Below are 21329 nucleotides of genomic sequence, written 5' to 3'. Positions count from 1 at the left end.
TTTAGGATGCCTGAGATGGACAATTAAGTTCTAATTTACATTTAGGAAAATGGAGTTAGCCATCATTATTTGTAACCAGCCTTCTTTATGAAGGGAAGTCTTGTTTCCTTAGCTGGAGCAAACAAGCAGAAGAGCAGAAGACCTACTGGATCAGAAATGGTTACTGCTCCGTGCTGTGTTTTGTTGACATGGTCAGATAAAAACTGCTCTGCATGCCTTTTGCCTGAAATGAGCGGGGAAGAAAATTGTACAGATGCCTTTTTTTTTTTTTTTTTTTTTCCTTCTTGGGGCTCAAATTTCAAAACAGACCTGGCAGTAGCGCGTAGTAAGCAGGCATCGCTAGAAATACTATACTCTGCTTTAGTGCCGTCTTCCTCGCTTACCAGAAACACAGATGAATGTTTCCCCTCTCAGTTTGCAATGGATAATTTAGCAGAGTAATTTCCTTACATGTGTAATAACAAAGATGATGCAGGAAAAGACAGTGGATAGTTTGTTTGTTTGGGTTTTTTTTCTCATTTCAGGTTATAGTTCAATGCAGTGTTTGTATATCTTGGGCTTAAATGACATATCTTTTACATACATTACTGTTTGAGTATGTTGGGAGAAAATCCTAATTTGTGGTTGCAATTCTTTATTTAGTCTTGCTTTTAACTAAATTTGATTTTTGTGGGTGGGTATATAAGGCAGAGTCTAGGCTTATGCATCTTTTTAGTAAAATTAATCCTGAAGAGAGGTAAACATCTAAAAGAAAAATATTTTTTGCACCCAGCTAAAATGCAGAATGAGAAAATTTCAGGCAGAGTGCTACAATAGTTAATGGGTAGGCAATTATTTTGATGATTTACAGCCTTTTGTTGAAATACCATGGAACCAGTAATTGTTGCAATAAACATTTTTGCACATTTAATTTTTCTGCAAAAATATGTAACATGAAAATTACCCGTTTTGAGGTAATTTACATATTTAAATATGCAAATCAGGCACAACACATTTGGGGATTTGCGGATTTTCAGTAGCTAGATGTATGACCTGTGGAGAAGAATAGGGGAGCTGGAAGTCGCTCAAAAAAATTGAATTGTTATCCTGGTGAGAGACTCGTGATAACAGATAGACACTTCTTGTATGGACTTGCTGCTTAGCGAGTGACCCTTTTCATGTTGTTTGTGTCATAATGGTTAGGTGAGAGTAATGAATTTGTGCTAAGACAAGACACTTGGTATTGAATTTTTGCAAACAGTGGCATGGTGTCTCATACCAATAACAGTGGCCCAGTGTATTTCTGTACGTGTAGGCTTTTGAGCTGCGTTATTGATAGTGCCAGAAAGAAATTCATTGTTATCTGCTACGGTTCTCCTCTTTTGACTTCTGTAGCTATTGAAGTTTTGTTGCAGAGTTGTCCACTGACAGATTGCGTCGCGTTGGGTGAGGGCTGGAGAAGTGTGGGAACAGTGGTACCACACGTTTTCATAGGATGCTGTGATGTCCTTTTCTCCAGAAACACACCTTTGCCACTGACCCCAAGTAGGTAGATCACATTGGGGGGCTCCAGAAGACAGCTTCTATCTCTGGAAATGGTTTATAGAAGTCTGAACATACCCAACACTTGAGGAAAACAATCGGTAGTATTAAAATACTCTGTTTTATGGAAGTAGATCATTGTTTTAGTTCCTCTGGGAGGGGAAAAGAATTATTGCCTGGGTCCTTTAAGGCAGTTTGAGAGCCACATAAATGTTTTCACAGTGACTTAAAACTGAATTAAAGCCAGAGCAAGAATGTTTTTGTACAGTAACGGATACTTAATGCCAGAAAGTTGATTAATATTACATCTCTTCCCAAACATGATCTATGTAACAACATGAGGTTTGCATTGGAATGGCTGGCTCGGGTTCACAACACTGGCAAGGCTCCCTTTTCGCCTTCTAAAAACAAAACTTCTCCCTTTCACTCTTATCTTCCCTCTTTGTTTTGGATAGTTTTATGAATGTGCAATTACTCGCTTTACGCGGCACGGTCTCCACAGCGTGCGGCATACGTGTACATACATGGACCCTGCATTTATCTTTCAGACACCGTTACAAAGCAAAATGGTTCATACATCAGCACTCTGATAACAGAGTCCCCCCCTTATTTTGAGTATAAAGCATACCTGGGGCAGGAATAAACTCCAGGAGGGCCTGGGAGAGAAAGCTTTGCCCCTGGAGTCAGCTTTTGGCTGAACCCGGTCCAGTAATTCTGCTGCTTACACAATGAAAGCCTGATTATTGTACGTATTGTAAATTGGCTTCTGAATGGCTGGCTGGATGTATTCTATAAAATATTTGTGTGCAAATTCATTTATAGGAATACCTCAGAAAATTGCTGAAAATACAATAAATGTTTATAGCTCACTTCAGTGTCGATTTTGTAGTAAATGCTTAGTTACTCTGTAGTAATTGAGCACATCTATGGCTTTACTTGATCAAACTTTTTTTTTAAGCCATTATTATAGCTGTGCCTAGTACATGCACCATTTGCATGGTTTGTGTTGTGCCTAGGGATTCTTCATCACAGTTTCAAATGAGGTATCCCAAAATCCCTCTATGGGATCCTGGGTGAATATCAGTGCCCAGGGTCCAGTTCCCCCGATGCAGAGCACTGTGGTGCATCCATTGGGATCACATCTGCCATAAGGTTTTGCTCTGCTGCCATAAATTATATCAGTGGTTTAAAAACACCCAGTGCTTGTGAGTTTTGAATGTAGTGGTTCAGTTTCTTTGCATTTGATCATCACTGCTAACCAAAAGACCCACAAGTATTTCACTCTGGGACTCTTATTGTTTCAGTTTAATAATAATAATAATTGCTTTGGAGGACGTGGCATTTTGAGAACAAGCATTCAGATAGACATGGATAAAAGGCTATCCATTTATTCTATTTGAAGTGCGTGAACACTAATAATTTACTTGCACTTTTAATTATTTGTTGGTAGCGCTCTTACCTTTAACTAAAAGCTGTTCTGGAAATATTGAGCTGATTAAAGTAGCATAAAATAATCATAATTCAAGACTACGAAAGAGTTCTGCTTTAATAATGTGAGTTTCACCACTCGTGTGGATTGGGCTTTTTTTCTGTCTTTCTGATTTTTAATGAAATAATTGCTTCAAGGATAAAACCTTTATTGACTACTCTTTCACGAGGAAAAAAGTAACAGGGAGCAGAATATTGGATATTGTGCGTGTCGGAGTTATCTCTAGGATGGGAGATTGTAGCTGGGACGTGTCTACATCTGGGCTTCGGAAAGCATGAGGGACACCTTTTCTGCTTTTCTGAATGCCTCAGAAATACTGAAGAGCTGGCAGACATGAAGGAGAATGCAATTTGCTGCATAAAGAGATACAAAAGGATTACTAAACATTTTATTGTTGAATCAGATTTGATCTGATTAACATTAATGCAGAGTTTTGGGTTTATTTGGGTTTACTGTTTTCTCTCCTTTGAGAGGTGAGTATTTCAGTCTTATTATCAAGTATTCTTCAATGAGATTTCTTGAGGGGCTTTTTGGTCCTTCGTGATGATTTCATCTTTTCACTGAACTATCTTGCTAGTTATTTGGGCCAGAGTTTAGTCCTGTATTGTACTTTCTAAGTCTGTACAACTTCTAAAACTTTTTACTCAGATGGAAGCAAAATCATAGTTCAGAGGACATTTCTCCCCCTCCCTCCCAGGCCCTTTTAAATACTTGGTTTGTGATAGTGTTTTGTAATTAATCAAGCTAATGTTTTCATACTGGTTCACGTAATATATTTGTGGATTTTACAGAACTTATTATTACAGAAAGGTTTTTATTCCTATCTAGCTGGATATAAAAATATTCTAGGTGTTGGAAGAAATAAACACTGTTTTTTATAGAAACTGATACCATCTACTGTTTAACTAGAGACAGCCTGACTAGGACTGTTTTACATCTACATTTCTCCCTTTTTATTGTGTTTTCAGGCTTTAAGCTTTTTAAGCTTTTCCTGTGAGACTGAACATTTTTTTCTCTCCCATTTCTCTCTTCCCCCTTTCAAGAATCTTACAAATTAAGACAAAAGATAATTACTCAGAGGGTAAAACTGGCAGGGTTCCCACGACACTTAAAATTAATGAGCTGTTGCATATAAAATATACCTTGTCTCATGTTCGCTGGGTTGGGGTTTTTTTTTTTTTTGGTGAACCATAAAAGTGCACAGTTTGGCTTTTTGGCTGTGTTTTCTGTTTTAGTAATTTTCAGTTTATAAAGTGGCAACTGAATTAGAAAACTAATCTCTCTGCCTTAACGTTTCCGTATGAGCAGGTCAATATATACAAGTTGTTCCCTCCGAAGGAAAATACCCCTCGCAGTGATGAAATACATATTAACAAAGCTGCCATCGGTTGTTTGTGCTGTGTCTTATTAAAAATAAATAGTCGTGCTTCATGCATCTGCAGAGCGCCTTCCATCTGATGGGAGAACTCCTTACAAAGGAGGACAAATGTATTGCCGTGAACGCCCCGAGAGGGGTTGGCAATTATTATCAGTTCCATCACTGGAAATGAGACACGGAGGTTACACGACTTTTGCTGAAATCACTGAGAAATCCTTGGCTGGCTGGGGCAGCGCCGCTTGCTCCTGAGCTCAGGAGTGACGGAGCCACGGGGGAATTTGTGGTGACTTCACTGCCAATGGCTTTTCTCTCATTCTTACTCAATTTATGGAAGGGGGAAGGAAGAGAGAAGGAATCACAATTTTTTATTTTTCACATAATCTGCTTCAACACTTCTCACCAATTGAATATAAGTGACCTGAATAACACATTTGTCAGTATCCTGCTGGAGTTTCAGCTTTTGGAGGTGCAGTGGGTAGATAGCTGGTTGGGAACATTTGGATGTAGGTGTCTTCTCGAAAGCAGCTTAGATGCCCCTCCTCTGTCCAGCAGGATTGCTGGTTGGTTATTGTTACTACTGTTACTGCTGCTACTACCGTAATACTACAGGACATCTATAGAGAAAGCTAAGCTTCACAGTTTAGATAAAAAGGTATGTATCCAAGGTATATCATGTTTAGTGATGAAAGAAGGCTTGAATTTCACAAGAAAACAGTAGCTTAATTCATTTAGCTAATATTCCCAAACAGATGGAGTGTGTTGGGTGTAATAAATATGATTTTTAGATGTGCCATTAAGTATTTATGAATTTTTTTACTTGCATCCTTTCCTAAACCATGACACAAAAAGGCAGGAGTAAAAACCAAGAGTAGATGAGTACAGAAGACAGGAGGGCACTTGCCATTTTGGGTGTTGGATCATGAGCTTCACGGACCTCTGTCAAGTGCTTCACTGAAGAGGGGACAGCACTGACATAAATTCACCACATTTTTTGTTAACAAAAAACGAGAGAAATGTGACATGGAGATTTTTTTAACCTTAGCTTTTCGTGTGCCCTGACAACAAAAGAGCAGTGACTATTCTTAAGTAAATTCAGCTGAGGGACAGGAGCAAAACTTGTTGAGATACGCTTGCATTTGTTTGCATAATATTTATTGTATGAAAAATATGGTTTCTGTTCTGTGCTCTATCCCTTCACTTCAGCAGAAGGCTAGGGCACCCAGCACAGGTCCCAGCATTACTTCGTATGACACGTTCCAAAATGGTTTTAGTATTTTCCTTTCTTTGCAGAAGTACCTTTTTCTATTTGCAGCTTGTCTGGTATAGGCAAACTGCTGTCAGTTTGGTTCAGCAGTTTGGATACTGATGAAAACAAAACATGCTTTTTTCATGGAACGTTTCCTTTTACATTAATGTAAAAAAAAATATCCTTTTTCTGTTCAGGTTATGTTTAGAATTCCATCACTGTAACAGCAAAAAGTTAATTAAAGCTGTCATAAATAAAAATCAAATTGATAAGTCTAAATTTAGGTCAATCAAAACAGTAAGAGACCTTGTATGTTTTAATTTGGATATTGAAGATAAATGTGTGTTAACAAGCAAAGGAAATCTGTTCATATAAAAAATATGCAAAATAGTGCTTCTATTTCTGTATTGATTTTACTTTAGATATAATAAGACACTCACTAAATATCCAACACTGACAGTAGAGGAGGCTGGGTTGTATTGAATGAAGGGTTTGGTCTTGCACGTTTTTGTGGGGATTTTTTTCTCCTTTTTTTTTTTCCCTCCCCTTAATAGTCTGATTTTCTCTCTTCTCAGTTTTCAATGGGTCCAGCAAATCATCGAAGGAGAAAGAACCTGCTCAGAAACACAAAAGCAAAGAGGCCACACCAGGGAAGGAGAGGAACAGCGAACATAAGGCTGAGAGCCGAAAAGACCAGGCTGCTGCTAATCACCATCCTACTACAAACACTGGCTCCTCCACGAAAGGGCTCACGGCTAACAACCACCACACTCTTCATAGATCGGCTCAGGACTTAAGGAAACAGGTAATGGATTGTACTCTACTGTGGACACATGGGGAATGCAGACTTTTAAGGTGCTAGCTCCATTTTTCCACTGCCTGGCGTAGAGCGAACACGGCAATCCTTAAAAGCGTGTTCTGGAGACAGCAGGGAGTTAATTTTCAGTGAAAGAGAGAGAAAGAGAGAAAGAAGGAAAAAAGAAAAGTGATCCATACACGGGAAGTCAGTATGATAAAGCGTGCTTTACAACCCTCTCTCGATATTATCCAGTGTGTACATATGAAAGAGTAAAGTTCACATCGCTATTTATTAAACCTTTCTGACTGGCACTCTTGTTGGCCTCTCTGCTGACAGTGCCAAGGCTGGCAGCACGTGGAAAAATGAACTCCTTTTGTGTATGGCTGGTCTGCTGGGGTTATCTTAGAGGCTCACTGGCATTGTAGGGAAGCTGATGTTACACTGGGGTATCATGTATTGCATGTGGGCAACACAAACCTCAGAGTCCAGGAGAAACGTTTTTCCTGATGCTTAAAGAAGGTGCTTTAGCATATTGACTCCTTCACAGTGGATGTACCAGGTGGGGAGAAATTCAGACTTTCATGTTACCTGCAGCAAGGTTTGTCTCAGCCTGGCTTGTATTTGGGTGTGGAAGTTCAGCAGACCAATCTTTTGGTGCGTGTGACTGGTGTTTGGACAGGATGCGTCTCCATTTATTTTTGATGATTGGATCAAAGGGATCCTAAAATAGCAAGTGTCAAATAAGTTTTTTATAAGAGACTTTCAACATCCCTGGTCAGTGTCCTTATTCAGTCTGGGCCTTGGTTAGAAAGGTACCTGCGCTGGGTTAATGCAGTACAGAAAGAAATCTTGCTGTACTTAAGCCTTTTTTCTTTTTTTTCTTTTCTTTTCCCCCCGCCCCCCTAGTGGTTAATTCTCAACAGCCTAACTAGAGACATTCCTTATTTGCTGGCATCTAAAGATTTTTCTTCTAAGTAGGCCGGGACTTCATTTGAGCTAGAATAGCCATCTTACAGGGCTATGAAGGCCTTAAATGGCACCTCTCAGTCATAGGTTTGGAAATGAAAAATGGGAAAAAGAAAAACAGTGGTGCTTTTGCTGAGGAAATCTTGCATGCCCCGTGGTGTTTAGCTTCTGAAGTGCCTCCACTGGATTTGTATTACCTTCTAAATCAAATTGGAGATCCTGAATGCTATCTACAGTATATTTCTCTGTACCTCTGTAAGACTTCCATTCTTTATACTCTCATGGCAATTTTTGATTATCTACTCATCAGCTTGAATGCCTGCCACCTTTTGCATCCTTTAGGCTTTCTTTTTTGTGACCACCAGCATCCCATGGTCCTTGCTGTGACATGCTCTGCCATGAGCTCTTTACATTGAACAAGTTTTCCAAACTGCAAGATGCACTTCATACTTAATTATTTTAACTCACTGGAACACTTGTGTGAAATGCTTTATAGTTCTATCCTCAAAGTATGAATGGTTAAAATTGTTCTTAAAATCAGTTGCTGTCACTGGTGATGGTAGTACTAAGAAGGGAGAAGACAGGTGTAGAAGAATTTTGTCCACCATCCAAGGGTGTTTTGCTTCATAGAGTATTACATGTTTTCAGTCATGCTACGCAAAATGGAGAGAAATTCTAAAGCAGTGCAGCACAATAGTCATGCCACACAGACACCTCACACAGCACACCTCAAGCTCCAGAAAATAAGGGGGCTGTAAGTTCAGATGATGATCTTTTTTTTTTTTTCTTTTAAAAAGAGATTAGGCATTTAAATACAATAAGTACATAAGTACTTTCTTACCAATTTTAATGAAAATGTGGTTGTAACTAATTAAAGGTGGATTATCCATTTTACCTGACAGAAAGACTTAGCTTTGTGTAAAATCTTAGACTTACCTGTGACATTGCTAAATTTCCTGCCCTTGTCCCGAGTCTTTGTTGGCATTTTCAGTATTTTCCAAAAGGAGAGTTGTTTTCCCAGGGTGCCAGCCACATGTTTTCTGTCTTCCAATATGTTTTTGCTCCTTGTTCACGTGCATTTACGTGGTTTATTTATATGTGTGGTTTTGGGTTTTTTTCAGTCTTACAGAAAATAAAGACAGAACACTAGAAATTACCTGAGATTTTCTTTTTTCCTCTTGTTCTTTCTTTCCTTTTCTGGTGTGCACTTGCACTTGTCACGTGTTCCCTCTCTCTTTCTTCCTCCCTTGCTATCTTCCCCAATCCCCTACTTCAAAGGGGTTGTGGGCAAAGGAAATGTAGTTCAATGGGGCCCTCTCTTGGCCTAATATGGTAATTTAGCTCTGCAAAAATATCAACACAGAAGTATTTTTATGAATGAATTCGAGAACAGTTGCATACCTTGAATTTGTTTGGGACCAAAACTGTTGTTGGTGTTGCTAACGTTGCTGTTATTGCTGTGGTTGTTATCTAACAAGTTGTTTGTTGGCTTATTTTGTGTGTGCGTATATGTGTGTATGTGTCTGGAGGATGGATCCTAGGTGCTATGCAGAGGTGTGTATTTAAACCAGTTCAAATCCAACAAACACATTGCTGCAAGACCATGTGCTGGTCCCATTTGCCTTTTAAAAGATAAAAAAAATTAAAATCTATTGAACCGTCTTTTACTGCAAGGCAAGTGTTCAGTAAAGTGGAGAAAAGAGTGGTCTGAAGACAAATATATGTCAGCAAAACTGAGACGATAGCTGAAAAGCAAAAATAAGATTATTCGTATCCCTAGTTTCACCTTTATCTCAAGACTTTGAGTCATGTAAGGCTAATGTCAATCACTGTTACTATTTGAATTAAATTGACTTCTTTCTTATGTGCTCAGTGTAAGCACTGCCTCGGGATGGAGCTGTGGCATAGACCCCCATTTGGTGAACCTGCGCACCTGGCAGTGTGGCCAATTTTTTAGGCTGACTCTGTGTGTGTATGTTTGGTTTGGGGGGAGACATATCAACAGTAGAAAGGTAAGAAAATGCCTACCACAATTTCTTGTTTCTTTTGGTTCCAATCATCTGGTGGGTCCTCAGAGACAAGTACAGACCAGGAACGTGTAGGTGATGACCGACCAGCCAGAATTTCACATTTGTCAATGTGAAATCCTGAATCCACCCGTTGCTTTGATGGTGGGCTATGACCACGTTGTTTGTTCCACTTGTTTCCAGCTGGAAGACATTTGTTGCAGCCTATTCCTGTTAGAAGCGTGGTCTGTTCTGGTCTATATATTACTGCTGTATCTTAAACATTATGCTGTCCTTTCTGAAAACATTCAAGATATCTGTGGGCATTTCGGGAGGGAAGAGGGAGAAGTATTTGTCACGTCTGCTCTGGAAAGATGATGGTTCTGAGGAAGTTTTCATCAGTGTTTCTTTCTTGTGGGGTCTCCTTAGTTAGCAGCCAGAAAGAAGTAGGTTAATTCCTTATAGTATTCCCAAAGCCAACTGCTCTCTATTTCAGGACCTGTGTGGTGTTGGAATAATGTCACTTAGTTTGAATAAAAACTTGAAATAGTGTGCTTATAGTCTAGGATTGGAGGTTAGATGGCAGAAGCCTATGTACCTGTTCAGTTCAAGATTTGGCCCTGAGAGATCTAAGCTTTTGTTGTGTGGAGGTATTCTAACAACTCTAAGCAGTTGTGATAAGTTGCTGTTTCCTTAATTAATTCAGTTTCCCAGAAGTTTGTATCTTGGCAGTTTTTAATTTCTGGCCTAAAGCTGGTGGTGCTGATAGCATGTTTTCCTTTGAAGAGGAAGAGCCATAAGGTTCCTGCCTTTCTCCATGATCACTTCCTCCATGGCTGTGTTTTGTTCTCAGGCCCTTTGTCACCATCTCTTGCTGAAGGAGTGTCCCAGGTAGCCCTTCAGGCTTCTGTTCACAACTTCTTAAAAAAGCTCATAGGAAAACTGGACTGACAAGGTACCTCCATACAGGCAGACTGCTCACTCTGAGATGTTGTCTTGACTGTGCCTGACAGCACAGTAATGTAGCTATGGCTTCCTTGAAACCTTCTGGAAAACCTCCCATAAAGGAGACTCCACAACATCCATTGACAGCTTCTTCCAGCATTTTCCTTTTCTACTCATTAGAAAGTTTTCCTAGATGTGCCTTAGATCATCTTTGCACACAATTAAAGGTTTTTTCCCCTCACTTTTCACAGTGGACATGGAAAGACCGTTTACTGTCTTCTTTCAGAGGCTCTCCTTGTGCATTGGAAGACCATTACAGAGTTGTCCCTTAGTCATCTCTTTCAGACTAAACAAGCCCAGCTTCCTTGGCTTTTCTGTAAGGATTGTATTTTTGAAATATCTGAGCACTTTGTGCTTTTCTGGACTTGCTCTTCTGTCTAAATTTTCTCACAGCATGGGCCAAATGCTGGATCCAGCCCTCTGTAGGAAGCCTGTACTCCCATCCCTTGTTTTTGGCATTCTTAGTAATAGGTCTCAGATTTGTGTGCTTTGTACCACTGTCATGTTTTGCAACTCAAAGTGGTCTCCAAATGTTATTTCTCCCCTACGTGTATTTGACTTGTCTTTCCTAAAAACAGCACTTCCTCTTACTGTAGAAATGTTCTGAAAGAAGTTTTTCAAGATTACCTTTGATTTTTGACCTTGTCTCCAGAGCCCCTTCCAGGTGTGTGTCACTAACAAATTTTACAATAATCCAAGTTACTGATGCAAGTACTTGGTATAACCAAGGCCAAGACGAGTCCCTTCAGAAAGTCACCTGAGATGCTATCCCAGGATGGCAGTGAAGTATGACAATGATAACTTATCTTGAGGATGACTGTCTTTAATCTCTTGTGAAGCTACTTTAGAGTAATTATATCTAGGACGTGTCTCAGGAGCTTGTTTGATGGAACGTCATGTGGGACAGTGACTGGAGCCCTACTGAAGCAGAGGTGCTTCTTTGCCTGCTCAACCAGGTGTCTGTCAGAAGATGATTAACTTAGCTTGATGTGCTATTTTGGCAAAACTCTGGGTGGTTGTAGGGGTTTTTGGGGTGGGATGTTTAACTTTTTTTTTTTTTTAAACATTATTTTATTTATCATTTGTGAGTTTACAAATTAATTGTTTGATGATTTGTTCCAGAATGATTTTAGGGTTTGAAGTTAGGTTAGATACCTGCACTCATCTTCTCCAAGAGCCATGCTCTAAGTCATCTAGGTTCTCTTTAGCTTGCTGGGGTTGCCTTCCTACCCCTTTGCTGAAATTGGTTATGTTATATATCTGGTAAGTATTCAGTTAGTGGTACTTTTGGTGAAAGCTAATGCAAAAAAGCACAAACGGTTAAGGCAAACTGTTGCATTTGTTTTCCATCCTTGTGTGGTGGTTGATCTCTGCTGTTGTTGTCTTTGTATTTTTAAGGTGTTCATAATTTTTTTTCCTGTTTCATTTTATGTCCCTTGCTATCTGAAGTTTCTTTTGCTCCTTGGCATTTCTCATTTCACTCATGCAAGCTTTTGCTGGTCCTGTGTGGTTGTCCATAGTCACATACTTGTGTTTCAGCCTTTTACTGTGATTATTTTCTAATTTTCCAGTCATTACAAAACTGAACAGGTTTAATGGCTTGTGCTTTGTGCCACTCCTCTGAGTGGGAATTGCTTTGGTTTGGGTTTTTTGCAGGTGGATTATTTTGGTTTTGGTTTTTTTTTTTAAGACAGTTGTCCTTTCTGTACTATTGTCACAACTTAGAATTGAAAACTCATTTCATGTTCACTGTCACCCAGATTCCCCTCCCAGTTCTCAATCGATTTGTCCCTATTAGTCTAGATGAAATCTGTAATCGATGTTCCTGGCTATTTATAAAGCCAGAGATGTTCAGCGCTTGTTCTGACTACTGCAGGCAGGAGGCAAAGTCTCAGCAGCTCTCCACTTGTGTCTGCTCTGTGGCTTGAAACAGTTCTGCAAAAGTCAAACACAGGCCTCCATTTCAAATGCACACTGCTGCCTAAATTTCAAGGGAAATGGGTAAATGCAACTCTGTTTGCAAGTATTTGCTTTCAAGATGATATCTCATACGTCTTTGGGAAGCTTAAGGTAAAAACTCGTGTTATCAGTTAACTGGACTTTCCTAAAGTGTTTCTACCTGGGAACGCAGGAAGGACAAGAATATGGGTGGGTTTTAAAAAGGTGTTACTCCTGCTTCAGATCTGGAGCACAGAGGAGAAAAAACAAAAGCACAGTAAATGTGTTGGTAAGCATATGTGTCTGTGTGTACACAGAATCCCCAGGTTCCACTTCCTCTTCCACAAACCACTTAATGCAAGACCATAACAGTACTGTATGCTTTTACTTTGAGCACTTTTATCAATATTCCTGGTTTTTCGATATGTTTTCTGCACTCACAGTTTTTTAAGGAGATGCAAAACCTATGTTTAATCTTGTTTAAATGCTAGAATTTGTTTGAGATTCAAACTTGAACTTCATTTTCTTAGTAGTGGAGCTTAGCTTTGGCAGTGCTGACCCATGCAATTCCCTTCGAAGCTGAGGGTTGCTTTTGGTACTTAACCTGTCTTATAGTTAAAATACAAATTTTAGTTTCATATCTGGGTTTAAGTGTCTTACAGAAAGCAGTGGAGTCCAGCAATTCTAGGTTGCAATAGCACATTAGTCATGAATGAGTGTCATAAATAGTGGAATAGAATGTGTGTCATAAATAATGTGCAATAGCACATTAGTCGTGAAAGTGTGTCAAATAAAAAGTGTGTCAGCAAAACTGCCCAGATATCAAACTTTTAAAAAATGCATTGAACTACTGTATACATTTTTATTTCAAATTAATGACTTCGGCAACAAGATACCTCCCAAGATTTAATACGTATGGTGGACTGGATCCTTCATGGCTGTCCTGATCTGTTGGGTGCATAATGTGTTGAATATCTCTTTTTTTTAATATGTATGTATGTACAGACAGGAGGTAGGTGTGTAGTTTTTTTTGCAAAATGTGCCCATTCCAGTTAGGGTAGGTAGCATACGGTGGCTAGTTTGTCTGCTAAGAAGTAGTAAACTGTGTGTGTGCTTAAGGGAAGTTGGGTGGGAGAGAGGTAGGTAGTGTCTGAGGGCCAGAAAAGGAGGTCATGAAAGTATTAGTTTGTAAATCAGACTAGCTGTGTTTTGTGATGCCAGAACAGGCTTTCTGGTAGACAAGGAAGGGGGCAGTGCAAGCAAAGGACCTCAACCTTCTTAATTAATGCCAGAGGCTTCGTACCCTCCAAAAGCAAAATTGGCTTTCTGGGACTTTTTGGTTCATTTTTAAAAATAATATTTTTTGTTTGTTTGTTTATTATAAATGCCCAGTCCCTCGTCTTGCCTGGGTGAAAACCATTATATGAAGATTGTACGAAGGGGCCAGGAGTCAGGACTGCAGAATATGGTTGTCCAGCGACTGGGACGCTGTGGCTGAATGGTAACATTATTAATTTACTTTTCTGTTTTCTGTTTCCTTCCTTCTGCTCCCCCTGCAACACTCCTGGCATTGCAGGTTTCTAAAGTCAACGGGATCACTCGAATGTCATCTCCGAGTGCAAACGCAGCCAGTGCCAAAAAGATGAGAGAAGTCAGACCTTCACCGTCCAAAACTGTGAAGTACACTGCAACAGTGACAAAGGGAACTGTCACATACACCAAAGCCAAGAAAGAACTGGTCAAGGAAACCAAACTAAATCACCACAAACCCAGTTCACCTGTCAACCACACAATCTCAGGGAAACTAGAAAGTAGCAATGCAAAAACCCGCAAACAGGTGCTATCCCTTGGAGCATCCAAGTCTAACAATACCGCTGTTAATGGTGTAAAAGTCAATGGCAAGTTGAACCAAAAGACATGCACTAAGGAGGTGGGGAGACAGTTAAGGGAGGGTCTGCGCAATTCGAAGAGGAGGCTGGAAGAGATGAACCACATGGACAAAATACAGTCGCCCACCAAGAGAATGAAAGGGGCCGTCAACTTGGCAGAAGCTGCCAGCAAAAAGGCAGCCGTAGAAAAGCCTTTGCTGAATGGACACCTTAAAAAGGAAGTGCCAGAGAAGAGTTTGGAAAGAAATAGGCCGAAAAGAGCCACTGCTGGAAAGAGTACGCCAGGGAAACAAGCACATGGCAAAACTGAAAATGCCTCCTGTGAAAATCGTTCTACCTCTCAAGCGGAGTCCTTGCACAAGCCACAAGACTCAATGGGAAAGCACGAAAAGGGCAGTAGTAAGTCTGGGTGGGGGATGCTGGGGGAGATTCCCATCCTTAGGCCCTCCACCAAGGAATTTCATGACCCACTGATATACATTGAGTCGGTCCGAGCTCAGGTAGAGAAGTATGGGATGTGCAGGGTGATTCCTCCTCCAGACTGGAGACCTGAGTGCAAGCTAAATGATGAAATGCGGTTTGTGACCCAGATTCAGCACATACACAAGCTAGGCAGGCGCTGGGGACCCAACGTGCAGCGGCTGGCCTGTATCAAGAAGCACCTCAAATCTCAGGGCATTACCATGGACGAACTCCCACTCATAGGTAAGGGCTGTGGTTTCATTGGCCTTTTGCCGCTGCTTGTCAGCATCCGTATGCGACTTTATGCTCACTTTGCCTTTATGCTTAACCCAACCCCTGTTCAATTAACACTGCAGAGCTCTTCAGGCACGATGCAGGTTGTTGGAGAGCTTTCCCGGGAGACTCTGTATCACCACCTCCCTCCTTGCCAGCTCTTTATTTCACCCAGGGGAAAAAAAAATAATGTTATGTGGGGTCTTGGTCTCCAGATTTCAGGGTCTTCTCATTTCCCTGCTGTTTATTTTTGACCTAGTGCAACTGCGGGTATCAATAGCCTCAGTTTAAGCGTTGCCTCAGAATCTATTTTGGACCTTTCCAAAGATGTTTTCCAAACAGGTTGCAATGCTGCCAGGCTTGAATACAAATATTTTTTCCCCCTCTTCCTTTAAAAGCATTTAACCAAGGGGAGAGAAAATATCTCGGAACTGACTTCTATTTGGGTACTCAGACACTTAAAATCACAAATTTGCAGTGACCTGCTGACATTTAACAACCATTAAGTGTCAAGAATAGGCAGTAAAATGTGGTTGATTGCAAAATGGAGGTTTCATTATTTCTCCCAGCAGGTGTCTGCCAGGGCTAATGCCTGAGTGAGAATCACTTATTTAACAGAATTCTTGGTTTATGGTCTGCTGTCAAATATGACACGTGACAAAAATGTGACAATAGTTTGTAAAAACATGACAACAGCAGCATACAAATGAACTATTGAAGGAGCCACCTCCATCTCTACTGCCTTGTCAGCCATGACATAGTAACAAACTTGTGGCTTTAATTTTTCTTAGCCCTCCCCTTTGTTTTTGAAGCGTTTCGAGTCGGAGCTCTCAGGACCTGCATGTTGCAACTTGAGGCTAGAGTTTTGCCTTTGAGGCATGATCCGATCAGAGGCAGCTATCCCCAAAAGTTGGATTAAAGGACACACTTTTCTGTTTAAACCATTCCCAAGATTTACACAGCCCCCCCGCCTCCCCTCATCCCCTTGTCACTTTCTAACTTTATTTTATATCACACATGGTAAAGATTGAAAATGCGTAAAAACACACAAAGAGATTGCAGAGTTTATGGTGAACAACAGAAAAATGACAGAATTGAAGGAGAAGGAAGGAGGGTGAGCGCTGTGCTGCAGTAGCCGTGCAAAAACGTTCAAGGAAATCTGAAAATTAAAATCACTCAAGCAGCAATAAGTGAACATTTTGTATGCCTAATGTATGCAATGGTTGTATGCTAATAGAGAAGAATAATGAATTAAATTTACATTGGCAAGAGAGAGAAGAAAATGTGCAAGACAGCTCGATTAACACTCGTGGAACAATGTTAACTTTTTAATGAAATACCTTAACTCGGCATTAAGATGGCATTACTGTTAATTATTTGTATTATTTAAGCACCTAAGAGCCTAATTAATAGGCAAGGATTCTATTCTGCTGGGTGCCATATAAGCAGAGCAAACAGTGGTCTCTTATAAAATTTGCATCCTATGTATCTTTTATGCAGTTAATTTCCTTCCTATCTTGTGTTTAAAATTAAAAACAAAATGGAGAAGAGAAGCTGGAGTTCATCAGTATACAAAGATGAGAAATCTGTTGATTCCAGCAGAAAAGATATAAAATAATCTCTGGTGATAAATGTACACTTATTTACCTAGTCATGCCTAGATAACCCTCCTTCCAGGGCCAAATCACTTTCCATTGAAGTAAGTGGGAGTTCTGCCAAGGATTTGTGTAGTCCCAGCATTTGGTATTAAATACATAACTGAAGATTTAATTTTTTTTTATTATTTTTTTTTATGAGCTTGCTCACTAAGCAATTTAAAAAGATTCCTAACTTAGTGGAATTAAGACAATTAAAAAAAAAAGAGTCAGATGCTGTTTCTGTACAATATGCTTGGTCTCCTGCATAAGCCATTTTGCTGTAGGTGCTTATAAGTAGGGTTAAAATTCAAAGAAAGTTGAAGCAGCATGTTTAGTCAATTCTGGAAAACATCAGCCTGAGATATAAATGCTCCCAAAAGTTAATGACTGTGTGAAATGGAATTATAATTGAGACCATTTTGTAAACCTTAGCTGTAGCTGGCCCTGTGGAGGATCTGCCAGATACGCGAGGCTCTGGCTGAATGATGTGCTACTCGAGCTCTAATATTGCGGAGTGATTATGAGGGATCATTCACATTTCTTAAATAGCTCATACACAGTGTTGAGACTAGGACCTTAAGCTGGGTGTGTGCTATTTGTCCCACTGGAGAACACGTATAATTTTAAACCTGGACCACACTTTTTTCAAAGTTAGTGGTATGTTACTCAACTTTATGTAGGTCACTGAATCTATTGGGATGGAAAGCCATGTTAAATTATGCCTTCAGCTTATTTGTGAACTGTGCATACAAAACACTAGACCAAAAAAGTAACAGCCTGTAATATAGGCCAGCTTGAAAGCTATTTTATAGGGAAGATTAAAAAGTAAAGAACGAAAACCTTTGAAATTTGGGGTTTTTTTTCCCCAATATTGTTGGCCTTTTCTCAGCTTCAAGACTTAACCATTTTGACACCCCCCTCAAATTTACTGAATTGGATAAATCTTGTTTCAAAGCTTCACTCTTGGTTTTGGCTGCAGCCAAAAACCTTTCCCCTCTTCTCAGGCCTCTCAGGCGTCGCACCCGTTGTCATCCCAAAATGCTGCAGGCAGGTTTGTGCTGCTGAGCCTCCCTCCACACTGGATTGCTGCAAGCAGTGGAAGAGGGGAAAGCGGAGGGAAGAAGGAAAGTTGGGAATAAACTATGAGGAGTATGAGATACAGCACAGGGTAGTTGGAAAAAAGTCATACTTCTTGCAGTAGCAAGCACGATGCTATGTCTGGCCCTTAAGATGCTGTAGCTGTGCATCCAACAGTAAATATTTACTATAACGCTACTTCTTGTACTTCTCTGTTGTGTAATGGTATTTCTAAGTGCTCTGAAACCACTATGGCATAATTATTTTTTACTTTTCTCAAAGAAAAGGGGAAGGAGAGACGATGTGGCGGCAGAGATGTTGGCGCAAGTTTTGTATTAATCCTCTATTTTCCTTCAGCAGTGCCCTGTTGAATTGTAGGTGGTCTTTGGTCCGTTTCTTCACTCTTTCCACTGATGATTTATTTCTGTGCTTTGAGTGTATTTATGAAGTTTCTTTTATTGTTCCTCATCCATTTGGCTGCTTTTTATGCTGCAGTTTGTCTAATCTTCCATTTTTGTTTTTTGGCTGGAGTCTGAAATATGCTAGTCATAAAACACACAAAAATGTAATGGAGTATAAAAATGGATGGCCTCAAACTGGACGAATAATGTGTCTGACATGTTTTTATGGAGTTGCAGCCACCAACCCCGAACAACCCCCCACCTGCCTTGGGTTTTTTAAAGGATTTTTCTACCTGTAGTGAAATTAATGATGTTTCTGTGCTCCTTTTAAATACTAGCTGTATTAAATGTGTTGTGCAGACATTAGATAATCAATATTTCACCTCCAGAAAGGATGGTACTTGTATGTTTGATTGCCAGTACAAGTCTTGATGCTTGTTTTTCTTCTTCCTGCTATAAGCCAGATGTGGGACTGGTGGCAGGTGAGGGGAGGGTGTAATTGGGTGGGCCTTTCAAGAGCTGGGCTCTTGTCATCTCCCTGACCGCTGGATAATGACCAGGGGAAGGATGCATCAGGAGATAGCTTGGGGTACTCTGAGAAGGGAATGAATTTCAAGGAGGAGAGCAGATTTAGGTGTAGGGAAGGCTATTGCAAATAGCAAAATATGATCTGCTGAATGAATTGATCTGGCAAAGCAGCAGTGCATGCCTGTCTTTAGCAGGAGGTGTAGGAGATAGAGACAATCCTCCTCTGGTGCCCAGGTGACCGGAGCTGTATGGGTGGTACGTCCCATATGTGCCCAGCTTGGTAGCGTGCTTGATGCGAGCTGCCCACAGCTTTCCTAACCCGCTCCTGTGTTTCCCTTTTCCCCTCCTCTGCTTCCCGACACACGCGGACCCCAGGAGGCTGCGAGCTCGACCTGGCCTGCTTTGTCCAGCTGATCAACGAGATGGGTGGGATGCAGCAAGTGACTGACCTCAAGAAATGGAACAAGCTGGCAGACATGCTGCGCATCCCCAAAACTGCACAGGACAGGCTGGCCAAGCTGCAAGAAGCCTACTGCCAGTACTTGCTCTCCTATGACTCCCTCTCCCCCGAGGAGCACAAGAAACTGGAGAAGGAAGTCTTGCTGGAAAAGGAAATTTTGGAGAAGAGGAAAGGACCTTTGGAGGGACATTCAGAGAATGCCTACAAGTTCCATTCCTTGCCCCGGTTTGAGCCCAAAAATGGACTCATCAACGGCGTGGTTCACAAAAATGGCTTCCGCAACAAGTTAAAAGAAGTCGACGTCCCACTGAAGACGGGCAGGCGGCGGCTCTTCGCTCAGGAAAAGGAGACCACGAAGGAGGACGAAGAGGAGGAGGAGGGAGTTCTTAGCGACTTACACAAGTGTATATACAAGGTAACAAGGCAGGCTCTGCCGATTTTGTTTTGCAGAACTGATGATGCTGTTGTCTGGGTGGCATCCGGGTGCAAACCCAGCCATCTGGGGGAACTGGTGGGCTGCAGTGCCACCCCCGAGGCGGCAACGCAGCCCGCTCAGGGGTTGGAGCTGGGCAGTATGGTGGCTTTATCCTGATCTGCCTGGCTCTTACGGGATGTCTGGAAAAGCTTGAAGGTGTTATTGTCTTAACGAGATGCACTGGGCTCTTCCCGCCTTGGTCTCCTTGTGAGAGGTTCCCTGAATAGCTCTGTCCAATTATCCTTGCAGTTTTTTGTTTCCATTTTCTAGTGACATTTAAAGTAATGTTCTGCTTTCTCATTCCTGCTTCTTGCAAGTTTCTCGTTGAGCGAAGTAGTGCTCCACATCAAAACTAACATCACTATAAATACTACTACATTTGGAAAGGGCAAATTGAAATGCAAACACTATTTTCATCCACGATGCCAGATTTTGCTCAGCACGAACAGTCACGTGGACGCTCAGTCCTCCACATACCAAGTACATCCATTTACGAAGGAATGCTGACTCTTTCACTGTATTTTCTTTGGCAGTCTCCAACTCTGGAGCAGCACTTGGCACGGCAACTCGCAGTGCAGTTTTGAGTTGCATTGAATTGTGTAGCCTGGCTTCGTGAGAAATATAGCATTGAGTGCCTGTGCCCAGTAAAGGAATACACTGTTCTTCCCCTTCCAATCTCGCTTCCATCACCAAGAAATGAAGCCAGATTGCCCGAAGTGGCTTATTGTTTAGCTGTTTAGGGACTGCATGAGCTTATGATGAATTTTAAAAGCTTGCTTCAGGTTTCTTTTGCAGCCTGTTATGATTTGTCAGCTCAGATTATTTGAGGACTTGGGCCTCAATCGCACCTTTGAAAAGCAATCTCTGCCATGCTGCTGTGGGAGAGAAGCTTATCTAATGACAGCAGCGTTTGTGAATAGTGAAGTGGCATTTCTGTGCTTGATATCCTGTGCTTAATGATGTTAAATGAAACATTCGATACAATTTACCCTGACTGCTGGCTGAAAAACCTCAAACTTAGTGGGGAAATACCTCCCTATGCTTTTCCAGGGCAAGCCCCCACGTTAAAGTTTAGAAGATACAAAGTAACTCAAAAAAGCAAGATTGGGATTTGTGATAAGTATCCCAATCAGACTTAAAAAATGAGAAAAGGCAAGCAAGCAAAGGGCAGATAGTGTAGCCAGCCTGAGGCTGCTGAGGCTTTTGAATAAGACAGAGGTGAAGTGTAGCAGAGGGTACTTCATGGCATTTGATGAAACAAGCCTTTTAATACTGCATTCTCTGTTTTCCTGGAATGATGGTATCCTTCTGTGCGTGTGTCTGGAGGGATAGTGTTCTTTACTTATTAATGTGTTTCTGAGAAAATCTGAAATTTGTTTAAGAGAACATGTTGTCATGTTAGAGTTTCCACAGACGTCCCACAGACGATGGGATTGTAGTGGTTCCTTTCTAAAGGAAATTGCTAATTCTAATTAAAAATAAAAAACACGCACAAGGCCAAAAATACCTCATAGCCCTTTGATAAATGCCCAGGTCAATAGATTGAGGGCTGGAGGAGAACATCATAATCGTATGGCTGTAGTCCAGTTTAGGCCATAAATTCTAGGCTTCAGACCATGAAGAGGCCATACATTTAGGATTTTGCACAGTAATTTCTGCAGTCAGCATGTGTTTGAGCTGGAACATGTTTTTAGAAAGAGACATCCAGTCTTCCAGGAGCAGTTACCACCATATCGCATGTCAAGGTTAGAGTAAATCACCTTTGGGTTTGGCTGACTT

General features: G+C 40.9%; 1 protein-coding gene across 3 annotated transcripts in view; it reads left to right on the top strand.

Moving 5' to 3' along the window:
- The window catches only part of JARID2 (jumonji and AT-rich interaction domain containing 2), a 227433-nt gene that overhangs the window by 182795 nt on the left and 23309 nt on the right, over window positions 1-21329 (top strand). For 2 of the 3 annotated variants that reach the window (XM_014940870.1, XM_014940872.1), the window contains 3 exons: window positions 6210-6439; window positions 13925-14942; window positions 18991-19490. In XM_014940870.1, coding sequence (XP_014796356.1) covers window positions 6210-6439; window positions 13925-14942; window positions 18991-19490 — 1748 coding nt within the window. The remainder of the gene's footprint in view (window positions 1-6209; window positions 6440-13924; window positions 14943-18990; window positions 19491-21329) is intronic. The other variant, XM_014940871.1, reaches the window with a different exon arrangement.

This window comes from Calidris pugnax, unplaced genomic scaffold, assembly GCF_001431845.1.
Source record: "Calidris pugnax isolate Ruff unplaced genomic scaffold, ASM143184v1 scaffold8, whole genome shotgun sequence".
In the NCBI taxonomy this organism is placed as follows: domain Eukaryota; kingdom Metazoa; phylum Chordata; class Aves; order Charadriiformes; family Scolopacidae; genus Calidris; species Calidris pugnax.
This window is presented reverse-complemented; position numbering and strand designations above follow the sequence as displayed.